The sequence below is a fragment of the Tetrahymena thermophila genome, assembly GCF_000189635.1.
Source record: "Tetrahymena thermophila SB210 genomic scaffold scf_8254577, whole genome shotgun sequence".
Taxonomy (NCBI): Eukaryota; Ciliophora; class Oligohymenophorea; order Hymenostomatida; family Tetrahymenidae; genus Tetrahymena; species Tetrahymena thermophila.
Window position 1 is genome coordinate 76,529 of NW_002476348.1, and position 20,526 is coordinate 97,054.

At 23.2% G+C, this 20,526-nt stretch overlaps 7 protein-coding genes across 7 annotated transcripts; 6 read left to right on the forward strand and 1 right to left on the reverse strand. All coding sequences in view use genetic code 6, as the record gives it.

Moving 5' to 3' along the window:
• Window positions 1-1,674: 1,674 nt before the first annotated feature.
• On the forward strand, window positions 1,675-2,323 carry TTHERM_000663858 (transmembrane protein, putative; the record flags this gene model as incomplete). The annotated part of the gene is made up of 3 exons (XM_012798599.1): window positions 1,675-1,830; window positions 1,882-2,156; window positions 2,209-2,323. 3 exons carry the CDS (start codon window positions 1,675-1,677, stop codon window positions 2,321-2,323), a joined length of 546 nt encoding a protein of 181 aa, XP_012654053.1.
• Window positions 2,324-3,618: 1,295 nt separating this feature from the next.
• TTHERM_000663859 (transmembrane protein, putative) lies at window positions 3,619-4,038 on the forward strand (the record flags this gene model as incomplete). Its single annotated transcript, XM_012798600.1, has 2 exons — window positions 3,619-3,908; window positions 3,954-4,038. 2 exons carry the CDS (start codon window positions 3,619-3,621, stop codon window positions 4,036-4,038), a joined length of 375 nt encoding a protein of 124 aa, XP_012654054.1.
• A 1,218-nt stretch (window positions 4,039-5,256) lies between these two features.
• On the forward strand, window positions 5,257-10,142 carry TTHERM_00663860 (transmembrane protein, putative; the record flags this gene model as incomplete). The annotated part of the gene is made up of 11 exons (XM_001020152.2): window positions 5,257-5,383; window positions 5,441-6,080; window positions 6,132-6,537; window positions 6,600-7,013; window positions 7,062-7,336; window positions 7,397-7,570; window positions 7,864-9,052; window positions 9,108-9,152; window positions 9,246-9,353; window positions 9,437-9,480; window positions 9,546-10,142. The coding sequence occupies exons 2-11, from the start codon at window positions 5,484-5,486 to the stop codon at window positions 10,140-10,142; spliced, it is 3,849 nt and encodes a 1,282-aa protein (XP_001020152.2). The 5' UTR covers window positions 5,257-5,383; window positions 5,441-5,483.
• Window positions 10,143-11,162: 1,020 nt separating this feature from the next.
• On the forward strand, window positions 11,163-12,904 carry TTHERM_00663840 (class I histone deacetylase family protein; the record flags this gene model as incomplete). Its single annotated transcript, XM_001020150.3, has 2 exons — window positions 11,163-11,553; window positions 11,874-12,904. 2 exons carry the CDS (start codon window positions 11,163-11,165, stop codon window positions 12,902-12,904), a joined length of 1,422 nt encoding a protein of 473 aa, XP_001020150.2.
• A 445-nt stretch (window positions 12,905-13,349) lies between these two features.
• TTHERM_00663829 (class I histone deacetylase family protein) lies at window positions 13,350-15,053 on the forward strand (the record flags this gene model as incomplete). Its single annotated transcript, XM_001470839.2, has 2 exons — window positions 13,350-13,740; window positions 14,026-15,053. 2 exons carry the CDS (start codon window positions 13,350-13,352, stop codon window positions 15,051-15,053), a joined length of 1,419 nt encoding a protein of 472 aa, XP_001470889.2.
• Window positions 15,054-15,284: 231 nt separating this feature from the next.
• On the reverse strand, window positions 15,285-18,181 carry TTHERM_00663830 (XRN 5'-3' exonuclease amine-terminal protein; the record flags this gene model as incomplete). Its single annotated transcript, XM_001020149.3, has 3 exons — window positions 15,285-17,072; window positions 17,139-17,611; window positions 17,917-18,181. 3 exons carry the CDS (start codon window positions 18,179-18,181, stop codon window positions 15,285-15,287), a joined length of 2,526 nt encoding a protein of 841 aa, XP_001020149.2.
• Window positions 18,182-18,500: 319 nt separating this feature from the next.
• TTHERM_00663820 (oxalate/formate antiporter family transporter) lies at window positions 18,501-20,393 on the forward strand (the record flags this gene model as incomplete). The annotated part of the gene is made up of 1 exon (XM_001020148.3): window positions 18,501-20,393. The coding sequence occupies one exon, from the start codon at window positions 18,501-18,503 to the stop codon at window positions 20,391-20,393; it is 1,893 nt and encodes a 630-aa protein (XP_001020148.1).
• Window positions 20,394-20,526: the final 133 nt, after the last annotated feature.

The following is a 20,526-nucleotide window of genomic DNA, read 5'->3' on the forward strand; positions in this document are numbered from 1 at the left end:
TAAAAAAAATTAAAACCATAAATAAATATATTAGATTCTCAAATACTTAACTCAATCTCATTTTTCAAATTTAATTTTATCAAAAATTTCTATTATTTTGATAATAATTATTATAAAGTACAGCTTTTCTTTTTTACCTGTTAATTTTAAATACCTATTATATTTTTAAATTTAATTGCAAATAGTTTATTATTAACACATTTTTAAATTTGTAAAATATAAATGATTTTAATAAACATTGTAAAAAATTTTACTTTTAAAAGTAATTTGAATTAATATGTTAAATTTCATATTATCAATTATCTATAAACTTATATAAATCTCAAATATGCTTATGTTTAAATATTAATAAGTTTTTTGAAAATAAAATAGTCATTCTGTTATTTTTTTCTATAATTTAGCATAACTAAAAAAGTGTATTAAAAAGATTACTTTTATTTTCAGTAAGATGATGAAATTACATAATACTTTTTATTTGGTTACAATTATGGTAAGTTTAATTTAGCAAATATAATGCTTAGATAAAGAGTATATTCCTTAATGCCCTTAACTTTACAAATACTACAGTATTTAAATAGTAATTTAGATTTAAACTAATTTGTTTCTATTTTAAATATAGATGGCTTTGTGAATGATAAAATATTGAAAATTATTTCAATACCATAAACTAATTTAGGAATATTAATGGTATACAATGAATACAACTTTGATTTTGAGCTTATAGTGATAGATTTTAGTTAAAAAATATCGCTTTTACGCAAATCGAGTAAAATAATTAGATTTTTTAACATTTTTGAAATAACCTCTACTTATTTATTCATAGTCTATTCCTAATCTCTAGTTTCAATCTTTTATGAAGAATATTAAAACGCAGTAATTCTTTAGACAAGCTAAGAAATAATTTTTTTGGATTTATACACACTAAATTAAATTAAATCATTTTTATTTGATCCTTTTGATGGAGTGCTTTTCGATTAATAAAGCTAGTCTTTGTTTTTATACAATTCAATAAAAATAATACAAATTAATATCAAAGATGGATCTACATTAAACTAATTTTAATTAGGTAAAATAAAACAGATAACAAAATATTATTTAGATTTTTTTTATAAAAATAGGATAAGTAGGGATAAAATAAAGAATATCACAATGTTAAATTATTTCTATCAAGCAATAAATAAATAGTTATTTTCTAATATCATTAGACAAATTTGCTATTTTAGTTTAATAAAATAACAATTAACTCTTTTGGCCAATCAAATTAGGTAGAAATTTTACTTTATCAATCTAAAGTTTATATTTTTTTTAACTAATAAACAAATAGCCAGCGTTAGCTAAATGATCTCACAATAATTTAATATATATTAAACTAGAAATTTAAGTTAATTATTTGCAATTTCAGATTCTAGTTAGATAATTAAAATAGTGAATATTGATCCAAACGTGAATGAAATATTACAAATAATTTAATCATTCTAAAGTGGTAATTCTAATATTAAAATATAATAAAAATTAATTAATAATTAATTACATTAGAATTAAAAGAATTTATGGTGATAAAGATGCTAATCCAAGATAATTGTAAAAGCTGCTTTTATCTAATTGTTAGTTGTTTCACAAATAAAAATGATACTTTAGCTAATTCTCTTCTAACTCTTATTTATAATGAAATTGATGAAACATTAATTGCTTTTTAAAGAATAAATTAATTTTTTACTGATGTATTTACAATTTACTAAAAAGATTGGGTTATATTTTTAAATAATAATATAACAAGTTAATTGTTTGAAATTAAAAACATCAAAAATCAAGATGCTGTATTGTATAGTGGTACATAATTTTTATCTATTAAATTTTATATTGATTTTTTCTTTATATTAGGCAACATAAAACCACAATTGTTTAATGTCATAGATTCTAATGACCCAAATAGATATATCCTTTTTGATTAAATTAGCCAAATTTTATATATTATGGATTTTAGTTTTAATATATTACATAAATTTTATCCACCTTATGGAATATCATAATATGACAGATCTTTTAAACAAATAAAGAATTTATAAGGCTATTATGCTATTATAAGCCATTATGATCCTATCTAAGATCCTTATGGAGTTCACGGAATTTATTTGTATAACGAATATACAAACAAAGTAAAATAATATAAATAAATTTAAATTTTAAATTATCAATGAAAATATATAGGTAATTTATAATCCTCTTGATCATCCAAATTAGATTAGAATAGAAATAGTGGAATCTTTTGAATTAAATTCTAATATTTATATATGCTTTCTTTTTAATACATAATATATATTGAATCCTGCAGGAATATAAGATATAATATAAAAATACAAATATCATCGATATGAATGCAATTAATATACTTTAGATTTTGTTTTTATCTAAAAAAATATACTAGATGATAGATAGTTGTATACAGATGGTTTAAATCAACCACCACGAAGATGTGGATATCATACAATAAATAAATATTTGGTATGCATAGAATACAATGGTCTAATTCATAAGTGGTCTGTACCTAATTTTGAAATAATTTAGCATTCTTAAAGTAAAATTATATAATTAAATTTAACATAAGTTAGTAAACTTAATAAATTATAAAGATTTTTTAACAATAATGTGGAATATTTAAGATAGAAAAATGAATTTACTTATTGTTTTACTTAAAAAATAAGTTTTAAGATTTAAATAATATTTAAAAATTTAAAAAAATATTTGAAAAATGATTGAATTATTTGAATTTTTATATTTATAAATTAATAAATTATTATGACTATTTTTAAAAGTTTAATTTGTTAATTTTTTTATGTTTGGCATTTATTTTAATAACATTAAAAATAATTAATAAAGGTAACTGTTTAGATACTTTTATGTTCTTATTTTATCAAGAAATGAATATTGTTATTATTGATTGTTCTCAATATGACACAGTTGTTTATCTAGATTTAGATTCCTTAACAATCTAGAAGTTGAGAGAAAATTTCACATGGATGACATCTGGCTATATTAATAAAAACTTTAATTTAGCAGTATTTAGTGGAAACTAAGATAATACTTTATACTTTTATGATCTAAATTAACCCATATTAAATTCATTTTAATTATCTTGGCTTATAAATACTGATCAATTAACTGTTTCTTCCTTTTAAATTAGTTAAGATCTATCAAAAATAATATTATTCTCTACTGATTTTTTTGGAGTATTAGAAGCTAGTGATTGTTTAAAAAATATATCAATGTGCTAATAAAAATGTTAATTTAATTAATATTTCGACTTGTCATTAGAAAGATAATAATTATCTTAAGATTTTGGGTAAGGAACTTTAGCAAATCCGTTTTTATCGATAAGGTGTATCAAGTATTTATTTTTTTTAAGTAATGAGATTTAATAAGAATTGAATATTTCTTAATACGTTTTGGTAAATGTTTTTATTGACGATTCTTCATCGTAAATAGAAATATCTTATAATTTTTAAAATAATGAAATGCTAACTACAGCATTTATTTTAACAAATCTTAAGATACAACCATTAGATCAAAGAAAGTTAATTAGAGTTAATTGCTAAGAAAGTTTATCAATTTAGGATGCTTATGGGTTAGAAATACTTAATTATATTATTAATTTTAATAACCTAGCTTTACAAAATAAATAATTACAAAATATTTCTAATTTATGTCATCTTTAATTTACATCTATACAGATAATAAATATTACTGATTCTAGATATATAATTAATCAAAGTTAAAGTCATTCAAACTATCCCTTAAACTAATGTGGATAAATGTAATTATAAGATATAAAATTAGTGTCCATAAGGAATTTATAGTTCAACTAAACAAGCATTATTAAACCTTTTATCACTTTAAATAATGTCTAAAATGTAAATAATTTTTATTAGAACTTTTAAAAATATTTTATTTTATAGTTAAACATAATAGGATTGGTCCTTTCAAAGTGCTCTATTTAAACTTAAGGAGTAATATAAATTATTTAAGGTTCTACATAATTGAGTTTATCAAATTTACTGCTAAAAGAAAATAATTTTAACTACACTAATGATTAACAATAAAATTATTTTTTTGATTGCACAACATGCTCTTTAAATAATTCCTTAATATAAACTAATTTTTTTTATGATATACAATTTTTTAGAAGATTTGGATAAATTAGCTAGTTAGATACCAAAAGTAATTCAGTAAATCCTCTCTTTTATTTTAGGAATATATCGATATAGGATAACTTTTTTAAGGTGAGTAATTCTAAAACAATTTTTATTAGCGCAGTGTTTCCAGAATTAAATTCACCTGATTACTAAATAATAATTTAATAATTTAACTTTTAAAATAATTAAATTACGTTAGATAAAATGAATTCTAATTAAATTTAATAGGAATAGAAAGTATCTATTTTTTCCTCTTTAAATATAAATCATATACTAATTTATGATATTTATTTAAATAATTTAATGTTCTTAAATTTTTTCACTAGCTAAAATGGATAAGATTTTTAGATTAAAAATCTCTAATTACAAAATAACTTTGGTTTGTTCACTCATAATTATCCATTAAAATAATAGAATAATTATTACTACTCTTTACTATAGATATAAGACTTTTGTAGTTTATTGATAGAAAACGCTTTATTTTAAAATTGTACAATAATAAATAACTCGTTTATTTATTTTAGTAATATCATCTAAGACTAAGAGTAAGGCTCGATCAATCTTTAAAACATAACATTTAACAAAACAAAGTTATTTAGTTCATAGATTTTCACATAATCTAATCCCATAGAAATCAACTATAATTAGCCAATATAAATAAAAATAATAGAATGTTAATTTATAGGTGGAATTTTAAATGCTCCATTAACAAATTTTAAAAAATCAACAACAGGAATTAGTATCTCTGCAGCTTAAGGAAATTTAGATATTTAAAATTCATAGTTTTATGAAAATCAATCAACAGGATTTTACAATTCATTATTTATTTAGGTTGATACTTTATCTATTAGCTAGTGCTTATTCAAAAATAATACTTCTTAAATTTAATTATATGAAATAATAAATTAAAATATTTTTAATTCATTTATTTAATTAATAGCATCACAAATTTACTTTAATAACATCACTTTTAGTTATGGAATTTCTAATTATTAGCCTATTTTAAAAGCACAATCTTTAAATTAAAATTTTAATTTGACAATAGAGAATTGTTCATTTGAAAATTCAATATCTCTCAAAGGATCTTTGATTTATATTGACTTCTAATAGAGTGTTTCTTTTGTGAAATTAAAAAAAAATATATTTTATAATATCAAAATACAGGAGTACGGTAGTTAGTTAATTAGCTTCAAGTAAATTTATTATATTTATAATTAATAAATAATATTTTGATTTTTATATAAAAATAGTAATTTCAATAGATAAGAAAACATATAATTTAACCAGCTAACTATGGAAAACAATAATTTAACAAATATATATTCATCTGCAGCTGACTGCTAACTACTTAATTTTGAGAATGGATTTATTTAAATTGAGGATGTGTTATTTTCATTGACAGCTATTTAATAACCTTTTTAGTAATATATGAATATACTAAAATACGATATTTTTCCTTGCTTACAGATATTTATTTAAAATAGTAAGGCTATTATTAATGATTATAGTTTAACTGGATATTATTCACAATAGTATTTATCAAGCGTACTTTAAAACAATTTAATATTAAATTAGATAAACTGTAATACACTAATTAAAAATATCACAATTAAGAATCTTTAATTGTAGTAATATTAATCTTTAATATCTTCATAATATGGATTTTTAAATATTACTCAATCAAAATTTAAAAATATCTTCAAAGATTATTAAAAGAACAAAGATTATATTTAATAATAGAGCTAGTCTTATATTTCAACTCTGAACACAATATTTTAAATTACTTAAACCTAATTTAAAAATATATTTTGTTCATAATGCAAGGGAGGTATCTTTTTTTTTGAAAAATCTAATGGCTAGATCAACAATTGTACATTCTCAAATAATACAGTAAATTTTTATTAAAATATTCCTTATTAATTATTAATAAAATTCTTTTAGAGTATTACTGGAGGCTCAATTTATTTCTAAAACTTAATAGAATAAACAACAATTATTAGCTGCATTTTTGAATAAAATGAATCTTTAGATGGAAATGGAGGTGCTATATCTATATATTATAATCAATAACCAAGATTCATTTTAAATATACTACATAGTAATTTTAGTGGATGCTCTTCTTAAAACTAAGGAGGAGCAATAGCAATAATATAATAAGAATAATAAAATTATAACTTGGTTAAATTATAAAATTTATTTTTTACTGATAATATTGCAAAGATTGCTGGTGCTCTATATTATTAAAATATAATTCCAGTTTAAGAAAATATATTTTATCACAATAATAATGCTTAGCTTTTTGGAACTAATTTTTACTCAGGTTTTCCGACATCTCTAAAAATCATAAGTAATTATTTAAAATGAAGTTTTTTTATTATTTAATATTTTCTAATACTTTTCATAAAAAAGATAACAAACAAATTATTAGCTTAGATCATCAAAGCTCATTTATAACAAATTTTAGAAGCGGTGATACCTTACAAGAAATATAAATATAGTTTTATGATTAAAATGATCAACCTATTATTATTTAAGAGCAGGATTTTAAAAATACATGGATATAAATTGATAATAATTCAAATGAAGTAGACTGTAATTTACAAGGTGTATAAGTTGCATAATATTTATAAGATAAGTCTTATATAAAAATACCTGAAAATATTTTAACAGGAATACCTTAATAATAAATAACCTTAAATATTTATTCAGATTAGATATATAAGATATATAACAATTAAATTGTGAAGTAAAATCTAATTCATTAAATTAAAATAAACTTTAGAGAGTGTTTATTAGGAGAAATAAAACTTGAGTCAATTTAAGGTACGATTAATTATATAATCTTATTAAATTAACATATTTTTTCATTAGATTAATATCTCAACAGAACCTTAATATAGTGTATTAGATGTAATACTGGAACATATTCTTTTGATTTTTAAAAATGTAGTGCATGTCCATAAGGAGCAAAATGTTATGGCGGTTCTAATGTTAGTGTAAGCCAAGGATATTGGAGAAGTAATATTTTATCTACAAATATTATTTAATGCATAAATTAAGATGATACTTCATGTGTTGGAGGTTATGGAGCTGGAGATTAATTATGTAAAAAGGGATATATTGGCAGTTTATGCTTAGAGTGTGATGTATAATTAAAAATTATTAAATTTTAGTAATTATTAAAAAAATTTAATTATCTTTTTTAGGAGAAAGGTATTGTTTGGGGAAGTAAATATATTAAAAGAGGTTTTCAATGTTATTAATGCTATAAAACAATATTTAATGCAATTCTTATTTCATTAAGTTTGTCTATTATAAATTTATCAATTTATCTTTCAATTAGGAATGAAACTTCCTATACAACCTAAGAAGAAGAATAGGTAAATAAATAAATTACTTCAAGCAACATAAATAATATAATTATCAACATTTTACTAAACTTCAAATATAATTTCATTCAATTTTTAATAAAATTTATTATAAGAAAATAAAATGATTAAATAGAATTAAATAAATTTTTAAAAATTAATTAATTCAATTTATTATCTTAATGGTTTCTTTCTTTAAAAATGTTCATAATTTAAAATTAAAAACCTTTTCTTTTAGTTTTTTTTTGGGGATTTAATGCACCCAAACACAAATATTTAAATTTATTCATAAATTTAAAAAAAAGAGGAAGTCTGGAATATTGCAATCCCTATAAATAAAAAAAAGTATTTCTTTTAATAGCAAGATATAATATTTTAAGATCTAAAAATCTAGCTAATCAGCAATTATAATCAAATTTTTTACCCATTATCTAAAAATAATAACTTAAGTTTAGGACTTAAATATAAAATTAACAAAAAACTTGTTTAATTTACCAGGTGTATTAGAATTAATGAATCCTATTTCTTCTTAGATAAATGCTTTATAGTGTTTCTTAGACTTTAAAATCTTCCAAATACCTTTAATTTACTCGAAGTTTTTACTTTAGTGCTTTTTACCTTTGATTTATTTTTTGTCATTTCTTTTGCTAATTAGGTTAGTTTACTTATTAAAAGGCAAAAAGTTCAACTTTTAGATAGTTATTGCAGTATTCTTCTTTATTTTCTTTTACTTTTAAATTGATATATTTTAGGCTTTTATTTTACTTGTAAGCTGTATATAGATTGAAAATAAAAGCTACATTTTGCAAAACATAACTTACGAATGCTATACTGACTAAAGCAAGTTTTATTTGCTCGCAATAGTGACTCCTATTATGATTATTTATGTCTTTATAATACCTATATTAATTTTTATATTACTTTACAAAAATAAGTAATAATTAGAATTTTCTGAGCTTTAAAGTAAATTTGGATATCTTTTAAGGGAATATAGAGTTGATAAGTATTATTGGGAATTTGTGAGAATGATTGAGAGAATGATAATTGTCATTATCCTTGGAATATATTCTTAAGATAGTTTAACAAAATCAGTTTTAATCTTTTTAACAATTATAACATATTTCTTCTTTTTACAAAAGCTAAAACCTTACTAAAAACCAATTAATTATAACATTGATTGTTATATGTCAATTACTTTTTTGATTACTTTTCTGCTTTAGATTTTTTCAATAGAATAAAACTATATATACTTTGAGTTTATAAAATATATAGTTTTATTTGGAACTAATTTATTATTCATAGTTTACCTTTTCAGACACATATTAAAATTTTTACAATTGAAAATTAGACTATTATGCAAAAGAATTTAGAATTCATAAATTGGATAAATGCTCAAAATAAATAACAATTCAGAGAATAAGTAGTAAAAGTTTTAAGAAAAGAAATAAAAATTGAAAGATAGTATTATAAAAGGTGTATAAAATATTCTATTAAGTAATTTTGCTATTATTAATCATATCTTTTATTAATAAATATTTATTTCTTATAGATTTAAATAAGGAATAAAGATAGAACTACTACTATTTTTTAAAATGTAACTTAAATTTACTTTAATTCTCTCCAATTTATAAATTAAAAAAAAACTATTTAAATTTAAATTTTCTTTTTTTATTATCATCATCATTAGATACGTTTAGAAAGAAAGAAAATAAGTCAGAAAAAAATGAAATTATGGAAAGAAATAGAGGAATAAAAACTATAACTGACTTTTAGAAAACTGATTCTTATTATAATTGTACTATATTAATTCATAATAAAATTAATTTACCACTTATATTTAAGATCCATTCATTAGTATAATAATTTTTTTTTAATTAGAATAAAGCGGTATTCAGTTTGATTAAGCTTTTTTAAGTAGAAAAGTAATACTAAAAATTAAAAATGTTTTTCTTTCATTTAAAAATGCATTATTTAAAAAAAATAATAGATGATAAAGAATAATGATTCTTAAGATAATGATTATAATAGTTCTAAATATCAGGAGTAAGATTATGTAATAAACTAAATTTCTAATACTAAAATATCTATGCTTAACTCTAGTATTATTTCTCCATTTTAAATACATAAATAGAATTCAAAGAAATCTACTTTATTACTAAATAAAAGAAAATCTATTTTTAATGCAAAGTCACTTTATAATATTCCTCATATAACATAATAAAAAATGGAAAACAACTCTAATTTAGAATCGAATGTCTAATATATGTCTACAGAGAAAAATGATAAAAATACGAATAATTTGATGCTTAGTTCTATTACAGCAAATCCAACAATTTTAACCAATAAAAATTCAAAAAAATCAACTATTATATAAAATAAAAGATAATCAATTTTTAAAGTAGAATCCTTACATAATATCCCTCAAATAAATTAATAAAAGCTTGAAGATAACTCGTCATTTGATATAAGTATTTAAAGTTAAATTATAGAAGAATAAAATTTTAATTACATTCTGACTAACAACTTCCGCTTTATAAAAAATAATAACAATTTAACTAAATAAAAAGAAAATGATAAAATTTGAAAATAGAAAATTATATAATTAAATTTTATATGTTTTTTATTGTGGTTTAAAAAAAATTTTTTATTTATATTTATTTACAGAATATTTATTTTTGAAAATAGCCAAATTTATTTGTAAACAATATTTTAAAAACTTTTATATTTTCTATATTTTTTAATAATTAAAAACTATATTTTTATTCATATAAATTTTTAGATTTATTTTATTTTTAATTTATTTATACATACTTTTTATAAATATTTTATAATTTTTTTTTTTTTTTAATAAAATCTTTAATAATTTTTAGTTTTATAACTTCAAATGAAAACAAATAATAATTTTAAAAATGATAATAATGTTTAAATAATATAAGCTCATGGTTAAAAAAAAATTGTTTTACTGCGATTAATAAAATATAAATAGTTAAAAAATAGTAAATTAAAAAATTTATTCATCAGTTAAAAAAAATTATATTTTTATACCATAAAAATTAGTTTGTTATAGTTACTAAATTACTCAATAAAATTTTGTAAACATTGATTTCTTTTAGAAAGTAAATGATATTACAACTCTTATCTTACAAAAATATAAATCGCTCATATAAACTGTAATACACTTTAAAAAAGACAATTATATATATTTTTCATTTAAAGTCCTATATAAAAGATATAAACATAACTTATTATTTATTATTCTATGGCACAATAATTTTTATAATAGAATTTAAATTTACTTGGTATAGCACTAACAAATATTAGTCTATGAGATTTTAATTGTTGATTAGCTATATATAAATAATAGGTAATATTTTGTGTTAATATATTATTAAATTAAATGTTTTTGATAATAAGATTGTTTATTACAAGAGCTAGTAAGTGGATTTTGCTTTAAAATATATCCAAAAAATTTATAAAAATTAATAAACCAAAAAATTATATAAAATAAGTTTTTGATAGAATATAAGTATTTCATAAAATTCTAAACACAACCTAGCTGTTTTTAAGATAAAATTATTTTGTAAGAGCTGTTTGAAAAATAGGAATGGAAACAAAAAAAAGAGTAGCTTATTTTTACAATAACGAAATAGGTAACTACAACTATGGAAAGTTGCATTTAATGAACCCAAAAAGAATTTCAATGACTCATTCCTTGATTGTAGGTTATGGTGTCTATAAAGATCTTGACGTATACACAACAAGAGAAGCCACCAAAGAAGAGATAATGCAGTTTCATGATTAGGATTATGTTGAGTACCTTTCTAACTATGTATCGAGTACTAAAATAGATTTTCTAAGAAAGAATGGATGCACTGCTCCTATCATAGATGAGGAAGCTAAAAATGATGTAGAAAAAAAGAGATAATATGGCATAGATGTTCAAGCTGATTGTCCTGGCTTTGATGGTGTCTATACCTTTAGCCAACTTTCAACAGGTAATAAATTATATTTCCATTTTGAACAAGAATTTGAGTTAGTTGGATTTACAGTTTTCAAAATATATACTAGAAAAAATTTACTTGCTTAAATCTTCTCCTTCTATTTAAAGAATTTGAGTAGAAGAAAGTAATAAATATTCAATAAATAATTAATTATTATCCTAGAAAATGGTGAAAAATAATAGTTAAACACAATTTCAAAAAAAATTATTTTTAACCCAAATTTATATTTTAAAATATTTAAAAAATATTCATTTTAGTAAAAATAAAATTTAAATTTAATATCTTAATATTTTTTTTCTTTAAACCATAATTAGGTGGTTCGATTGATGCAGCTCACTTAATTATAAATAATGCTGCAGATGTAGCTATTAACTGGGGTGGTGGATTGCATCATGCTAAGAAGGGAGAAGCTTATGGCTTCTGTTATGTTAATGATATAGTAATATGCATTTTGGAGCTTTTAAAAGTATTTCCTCGTGTGCTTTACATAGATATAGATGTACACCATGGAGATGGCGTAGAAGAGGCTTTCTTTACTACAAATAGAGTAATGACAGTTAGTTTTCATGAATTTGGAGAAGATTTCTTTCCTGGAACAGGTGGCCTCAACAGTAGTGGAGAAGGATTGGGCAAAAATTATGCTGTGAATGTACCACTTAGACCTGGTATGGATGATGAAAGTTATAAATAACTATTTAAAAATGTAATGAATAAAGTAATGGAAGTGTTTAGACCTGACGTAGTTGTATTCTAAACTGGAGCTGATAGTTTAGCTAATGACAAAATTGGGCATTTTAATTTATCTATTAGAGGACATGGCGAATGCTTGACTTACATGCTAAGGTTTAATGTTCCTGTAGTAGTTTTAGGAGGAGGTGGATATACTATTTAAAATGTAAGTCGTTGCTGGGCATATGAAACAGGATTACTTGTTAAAAAAAATTTAAATGGACCTATACCTGTTGATGATCCCTTTTTCCATTTATATGAAAAATAGAATATGCTTCACGTTCCAATTTAGCAAGTAGAAAATAAGAATAGTAAAGAAGATTTAAATAAAATATAAGAAGAGGTCTTTAAGCAACTAAAAGAAGTAGATGCTGCCCCATCAATACCTTTTCATAATGTTCCCAAAGCATTCTAGTATGATGACGATGAATATTTCGAGGAAAATGAATAAGATTAACATCATGATTTTTCTGGAAATACTTATAATTTCAATAAGCTTAATGACTATATAAACGGATATTAAACAATGGAGGTCGAATAAAATGAAGAAGTTGGAGTATATAGAAAACAACCTCTATTAATAGAAAAGAATAGTAGTAGATTTAATCATATTTGAAATTTTTGTGAATATTATATTTTTAGTTCAATAGTATTATTATAATTAAAGAGCAAATTGTATTAATATTTTATTAATTTGCTCTTCAAATATTTACTTTTATTATATTTAAAATTAATTTATCCAAATACTATTCTTTACCTATTCTGAAATTTTCACAAATATACCTATCACTAGTTATATTTTAAAAAAATTAAAATCAAAAGATAATTATGATGTTTGTTTCTATCTAAATTTCTATCTTTATAGTGCATTTAAACATGGTTAGCTTTGATATCAATCAAGCTAAGTAAGAATGCGATATCAAGATAATTCTTAAAAAAGAGATTTTATATTTGAAATATAAAAGTAAAAAAAGTTTTGAAAAAGAGAGGGAAAATAAATTATAATATAACCTAAAAATAATTATTTATTTAAGCAAAAAAAGTAAGCTATTCTAAATAATATGGAGACTAAAAAAAAAGTAGCATATTTTTACAATAATGAAATTGGAAATTATAACTATGGTAAGCTGCATTTGATGAATCCTAAGAGAATTTCTATGACTCACTCTTTGATTGTTGGATACGGAGTTTACAAAGATCTTGATGTTTATACCACAAGAGAAGCAACAAAAGAAGAAATTATGCAATTTCATGATTAAGATTATGTTGAATACCTCTCTAACTATGTTTCAAGCTCTAAGATAGATTTTCTGAAGAAAAATGGATGCAGTATACCTTTAATAGATGAAGATGCAAAAAATGATAGTGATAAAAAGAAGTAATATGGTATTGATGTATAAGCGGACTGCCCAGGTTTTGATGGACTCTATACTTTTAGTCAGCTCTCAACAGGTGGTTACTCAATAATTTATTTTTAATTTTTTTTATTAAATACTCTAGGAAATAAAATGTATTATTAAATAATATTCACAATATTTTGGATCATCAAGCTATTTAAGCTTTTTTTTCTCTACTTTTTCTTTGATTGTTTAGAAGAATATAAGCAGCCTACTTTAATAATAATTTAGTTATATATTAATATTAATAGAGATTGGTTTTAAATCATAGATATATATACTAAATTATGATGATTAATTTTTTTAAGTATTTAAGTTAAAGTTATATATTTAAAATAAGGTGGCTCTATCGATGCGGCTCATTTGATCATAAATAATGCAGCTGATATTGCTATTAACTGGGGAGGAGGTTTGCATCATGCGAAAAAAGGAGAAGCATATGGATTTTGCTATGTAAACGATATAGTTATATGTATTCTTGAACTTTTAAAAGTCTTTCCACGTGTTTTATATATTGATATCGATGTTCACCATGGTGATGGTGTTGAAGAAGCTTTCTATACAACTAACCGTGTAATGACTGTAAGTTTTCATGAGTTTGGTGAGGATTTCTTCCCAGGGACAGGAGGATTAAATAGCAATGGAGAAGGTTTAGGTAAAAACTATGCAGTGAATGTACCTTTGAGACCTGGTATGGATGACGAAAGTTATGTTTAATTATTTAAAAATGTCATGAACAAAGTTATGGAAGTATATAGACCTGATGTTGTAGTATTTTAAACAGGAGCTGATAGCTTAGCAAATGATAAAATAGGTCATTTTAACCTTTCTATAAAAGGTCATGGATAGTGCTTAACATATATGATGGGCTTTAATGTACCTCTTGTAGTATTAGGAGGAGGTGGATACACTATTTAAAATGTTAGTCGTTGTTGGGCATTTGAAACAGGACTGTTAGTTAAAAAAAGTCTTAATGGTCCCATACCTGTTGATGACCCTTTCTTCCATTTATACGAAAAATAGAATGTGTTGCATGTCCCTATATAGTAAGTAGAAAATAAAAATAGTAAAGAAGACTTAAATAAAATTTAAGAAGAAATATTCAAACAGCTTAAAGATGTTGAAGCTGCTCCTGGAGTTCCCTTCCACACAGTTCCTCGCACATTTTTGTATGATGATGAGGAATACTTTGATGAGCATGAAATGGATAAAAATCATGATTATGATGGAAATAACTATGATTAAGATAAGCTCAACGATTATATTAATGGCTACCACTAAATGGATATTGAGTAAAATGATTAGAATGAAATAATTAGAAAGTCACCACTGCTCATTGAAAAAAGAAATAAATTTAATCATATTTGAATTGATAAAAATATTAATAAACTTATCAAATGTTAAGTTATTGTATATATTAAAATTTTTTAATCGTTATTTTGTAATAAATGTAATATGCTTAAAATTTCTGCATTTTTTTCTTAAAATAAATTAATTATAGTCAAAAATTTTGAATAAAATAAAAGTTTAGTCAATAAAATATTAAATGTACAATTACAGATAAAAAGTAAACATAAAAGCATAATTAAATAATATCAATCAATCATCTTCTTCTTGCTTATTATGTCCCTAATGATGAGTACCATGGAAATTTTTATGATGACCTTCATGACCTCCATGTTGTTAATGTCCTTTGTGACTATCATGGCCATGTCCATGCTTAGAGTATTCTTGGTTTTCATCTTGATTATCATTTTTGTAATGGTGTTTTCCTTTTTTTTCGTATTGATTTTATTCTTCTGAGTCATCTCTATCCTACTTCTTAAACTTCTTTTTCTATTCAAACTGCTGTCTTTCTGCATTTTTCTTTTCCATGTCTACAGTTAAATTTGTAATTTTATCAGGTAAAGTTGCATCTAAATGATTAAATGGAATTATGTGCACATTAGCTTTTTCTATGATCTAGTGGTGAACAAGTTTGTTAAAAACAGGAATGTTAATAGAAGAATTCAAGTCATATTCAAAAATGAAATCTTATGATCTTATATTTCTGTTCTTATCATATTCATTTTTTGACTTTTCAAGAGCCTTTTCACCTTCTTGGTAAGCTTATTCTAAGACATTCACATCAATAAAAGGTAGCTTTATAATTTACATATGCTCCATAGTAGCTCCATACTTATCAATATCTAAAATTTAAGGGCAAAAAGGTTGTAGATATTTTTTAAATAAACCTTTGAATTCGGCAGGTAAGAGGGCTTCATTGTCTGGATGAAGAATAGCTAAAAGTTGCTTGTAAGGTTAGAATGGCTGAGTTTTGACAAATTTAACTTCAAATTTAGGATTTCTTTCTAAGAATTCAACAACATCTTGAGTTAAAGGAGCATAATAGTGAGGGTAAAAGTAATTCCATGAAGCTTTCTCAATACCACGGAAATAGTAAAGAAGGGTGAATTCAAAACCTTCAAGATATTTCATGATAATTAAATCATATTCTTACTAATTCGTCACTTTTAGTTTTTCTTTCAAATAAATTTCTTTACCATTCATTTCATCACTCAATATTTTCTGAATTTCATCTTCTTCATCATCTTCTTGATTCTACTTTTACTTTTTCTATTCATCTTCAGTTCCACTTGCTAATTAATTATCCTTATCATGTTGATTGTGATGCTTTTTCTATTCCTTTTTATTTTTTTTGTGATATTCTTTATCATGGCTTTATTTTTATTCCTCCTAATCTTCATCGCTATCAGAAATAGGAATAATATCCTTAGGGATTTCTGTTTCTTCATTTACAGAGCTGGTCTATTATAATTTAAGGTCTTCTTCTTTGAAATCGTAATCAATCAAATCCTAATCCTTAATATCTTCAACGTTATTGATTTACTTCTAACTCATAATTTTGACGTAATCAAAGACCGATTTCTCTTCTTTTTAAGGAGCTTCGAAAATTCTATTATTCTTGAATTTAGGCTCAATAGTGGCTACTTGCTTAAAAAATTCTATGATTTAATTGTATTTAATAAAACCTCTATCACTAAGATAACTTGTAGCAGTCTCAAGATAGCTATCATATTTTTCGATAAGCTTGTCTAAAATGTTAGGTTTATGTCCTTTTTCTGATTTAATTTGCATGTAATTCTAACGAGGAAGGAAGTCATTACCAGCGAATAAACTTAAAAAGACAAAATCATCCATAAGAGACATAGGATTATATTTTAGATTCTATACTTGTTTATTGTCAAACATTTTCTTATACTTATCAAGAATTACTCTCTTCAATCCATTAATGTCAACTAAATCGTACTCTCTTTCTTTGTGCAAGTCTAATTGTGGATGACTAAGTTCTTCCTTAAGCTTCTATAATTCTTTTTCGAGATCTGTCTGTTTTAATTAATTTTTTTAATTAATAAAATTAATAATTAAAGAGTCTATTAAATAAATAAATACCTTATCTCCTTTAAATTTTGAGTTTTCTCTTAAAATCAAAATACGCTTGCCAATTGTTGCAAGAGAAAGGAGGAGTAAATCTGCATCAGCTCCAACAATACAATGTGTGAGCTACAAATTAGTATGTTTTCTGATTACTTCAAGGATTTTATGTTCACCTTCGCCAGGAGCATTACTATCACTCAAGATAAATTAGAGCTTCTTGTAACTTACCTAATGCTCTTTATGATCTGCTTCTCCATCAGTCATAGCTTTGTTAGATAAAGCAATACGAGTTTCAATATATCTCCTTAACTACTCATTTAGTTCATACATAAAAGGAGTTCCTGGAGCAATTGAATTATTTGGTACGGTTTCTTCCTTCACATCAAATCCATGCTTTTTGAGCTCATCCTTCAATGTTAAATGATGCATTTCAGCATGGAATCTTCTTTGTCTTTGCTAGTTCATCTTTGCTCTTGGGCATGGACCATCTTTTTTAAGAATAATTTTTTAAATATAAAAGATGGCGAAAAGTTTTAATTAAAATTAATTTTTTTTGAATCTCATCATGCAAAAATAGCTTTCAAAACCACTCAAATTTGGTTAGAATGGATTTGCTAAGCTAAATATTAAAAAAAATTGTTTTGAATAACATGAAGACCCAAGTATTCTTCTGATTTCATATTTGAAAACCTCAGGTATAAGAATTACCGTTTCAATTGGATCAGTAAAGAAAATACAAAAAAAATGTTAAATTAATAGCGTTTAAAATAATATAAGTGTTAGAAAATTTTACCTAACATAAGATAAACTTAGAGCTAAGGCTCTACTAGTTCGATAATTGAGTCGATGTGATCAATGACTTGCTTAAATATAGTTTCAAGAGATTTAGGTTTGAGTAAATAGTTATATTGGTGCTCATCTCTAGCGTATTAGTAGCAAATACCGTTTACATCTATGTAAAGGCAGTCGATGTGTTTCTTTCTTCCGTTGCGTCTAACTTTTCTGACTTGATAAGGATACTTTCTGTGAATCCAACTAAAATAGCCTGGTACACCCATCTTTAAATTTATATTTCCTTTTATTTAATTAAAGTAATATTTTATTAGTTCTCTTCTGATAATTATTACGTATGAAAACTTATTTTTTTTATCTACTTTATCGTATTTAATTTAATTATTATTAATTAGATAAATTTATGAGAAATTCTTTAGCGTTTTAAAAGAAAAATTTCTTATTAATTCAAAGCTTGATAAAAATCTAAGAAGATCTATTCCACTTACGATAACTCTTTCTTTTATATAGAACAAAAAAATTACGATTTATATAAATCAAATACTTAAATATGATGCTTCAATCTGGATTATTTAAAATTGAAATATGTTAGTCATAAATTTAATGTATTTGTATTCTTAAGAGATAAAAATACATAAAAGTGTAAATTAAATTCTTCTTTTATCAAATCAAAAGTCAATTGAAAGAAACCAAGAGAAAAAAAAACATCTTAAATTATAAAGAAATTATTTGCTTATGGCTCTCAATCTTGATCAGAAATCATATATAACTATCGCTGGATCTATAATAGTACACTTAGTCCTAGGTACTATTTATTTATGGGGTGTTATAACTGTTTACATTACATCATACTTCAGAACTAAAGATAATCCAGACTTAACATTAAAATAAGCAGGAGTGGTCTTCCCTATCATGATGTTTTCAGTGGCTACAGGGATCCCATTAGGTATGAAACTTATCAAAAAAACTGCTAGGACAAGGATAGTTTGTTTTATACTTACCACATTGGCAAGCGCTTGTATTTTTATTGCAAGCTGGTAAACATAATTTGGAGTATTTGTTATATTTTATTCCCTCTTTTTTGGTGTTCTTGATGGAGCTTCTATGTCTATAACTCTTTATATTGGATTGCTTTATTATCCTAAAAAGAGAGGTTTAATTTCAGGACTCATTCTAGTTGGTTATGGGCTTGCATCTCTTATTTATAGCTAGGTGTTTTTCTAGATCGTAAATAAATAGAACTTACAACCTATTAAAGCAGGGAACGGAGAAAGCTATTTTATGGGGGATGCTGAATCAGTTGCTTAAAAAGTTCCTGAAGCTTTGAGATGGCTAAGCTTAGCTTATTTACTTCAAATGTGGTTAGGTTCTATGTTGTTGATAGATCATCCAAGTTAAACTGAAATGCTTTTAAAGTAATAAAATGCTAAGAAGGAAGAGATGTAAAAGGGATAGGAATAGAAACAATCATAACTGAAGTTAAACACTCTTGTAGTAAAAGTTCCATAAAATAATGATGATGAAAATAAAATTGGATAATTGAGCAAATAAATTTAAAATAGTGAATAGAATGCTAATTAATTAGTAGAAAATTAACAAACTGAAACAAATTAAAATGAAAATATAAATCTATTGCAAATTAAATCTAATTAGGAAATAAATTATAAATCTGATAATAAAATAGAAGAAAATAAAGGTACTGTTATTTGCATAACAGAATCAACTAATAAAATACCAAGAGATGTTTAAATTTAAATATAAGATGAATCAAAAATAATTGAAGACGAAATAGAATATTATAAAAAACTTGGCTGCCCAAACTTTTCAACAGCAATTAAAACTAAATATTTTTACTTCGTCGTACTTACTTCATTTTTGACTGGATCAATTGGTTTATGCATTTCTGGAAATTATAAAACTTACGGAAAGGAGTATATTTCAGATGATGCATTCCTAACTTTGATCGGATCTCTTTCTGGAATAACTAATGGTTTAACAAGACCATTTTGGTCAGCTCTTTTAGATAAATATAAATTCAAGGATTGCTATGCTGCCGTATGTATTGTATAAATAATACTTTGTGTTACTTTTTAATTTGCTGTAAAGCATGATGCTTTTTATTTGTTTTGGGTAGTCATAACTATGGGCACTTTTGGTGGTACTTTTGGAATGCTTCTCGCTCTATGTGCGTAATTTTTTGGTACTACAGTTGGTTCTGAAGTTTATGGGATAGTTTGGTATGGTTATGCAGGAGCTAATTTCCTACAATTCGCTCTTGTAGCTTTAGTCAAAGATAGTATTGGATTTCCTGGTATATTTTACATTTTTGCTGGAATGAATGGCCTTTCTTTAATATGGTTACGCTTAATGAATTATTAACCTAACTGGAAACCTTATTATGAAAAAATAAAAGAGATGGAACATGCCAAAAAGTAAAAGTAGATAGAAATTTCAAACAGTCATTAAAAAAATACTTGAAATTTCTTTTAATCTTTGATAAAAAAGAAACATATAAAAATTTTTTCACTAAGTATTGGTAGAATATTATACAAAACATTTTCTTTTGTTTAGCGGTTTTTGGTTACTAAAATCTTTAAAAAATATATCAAAA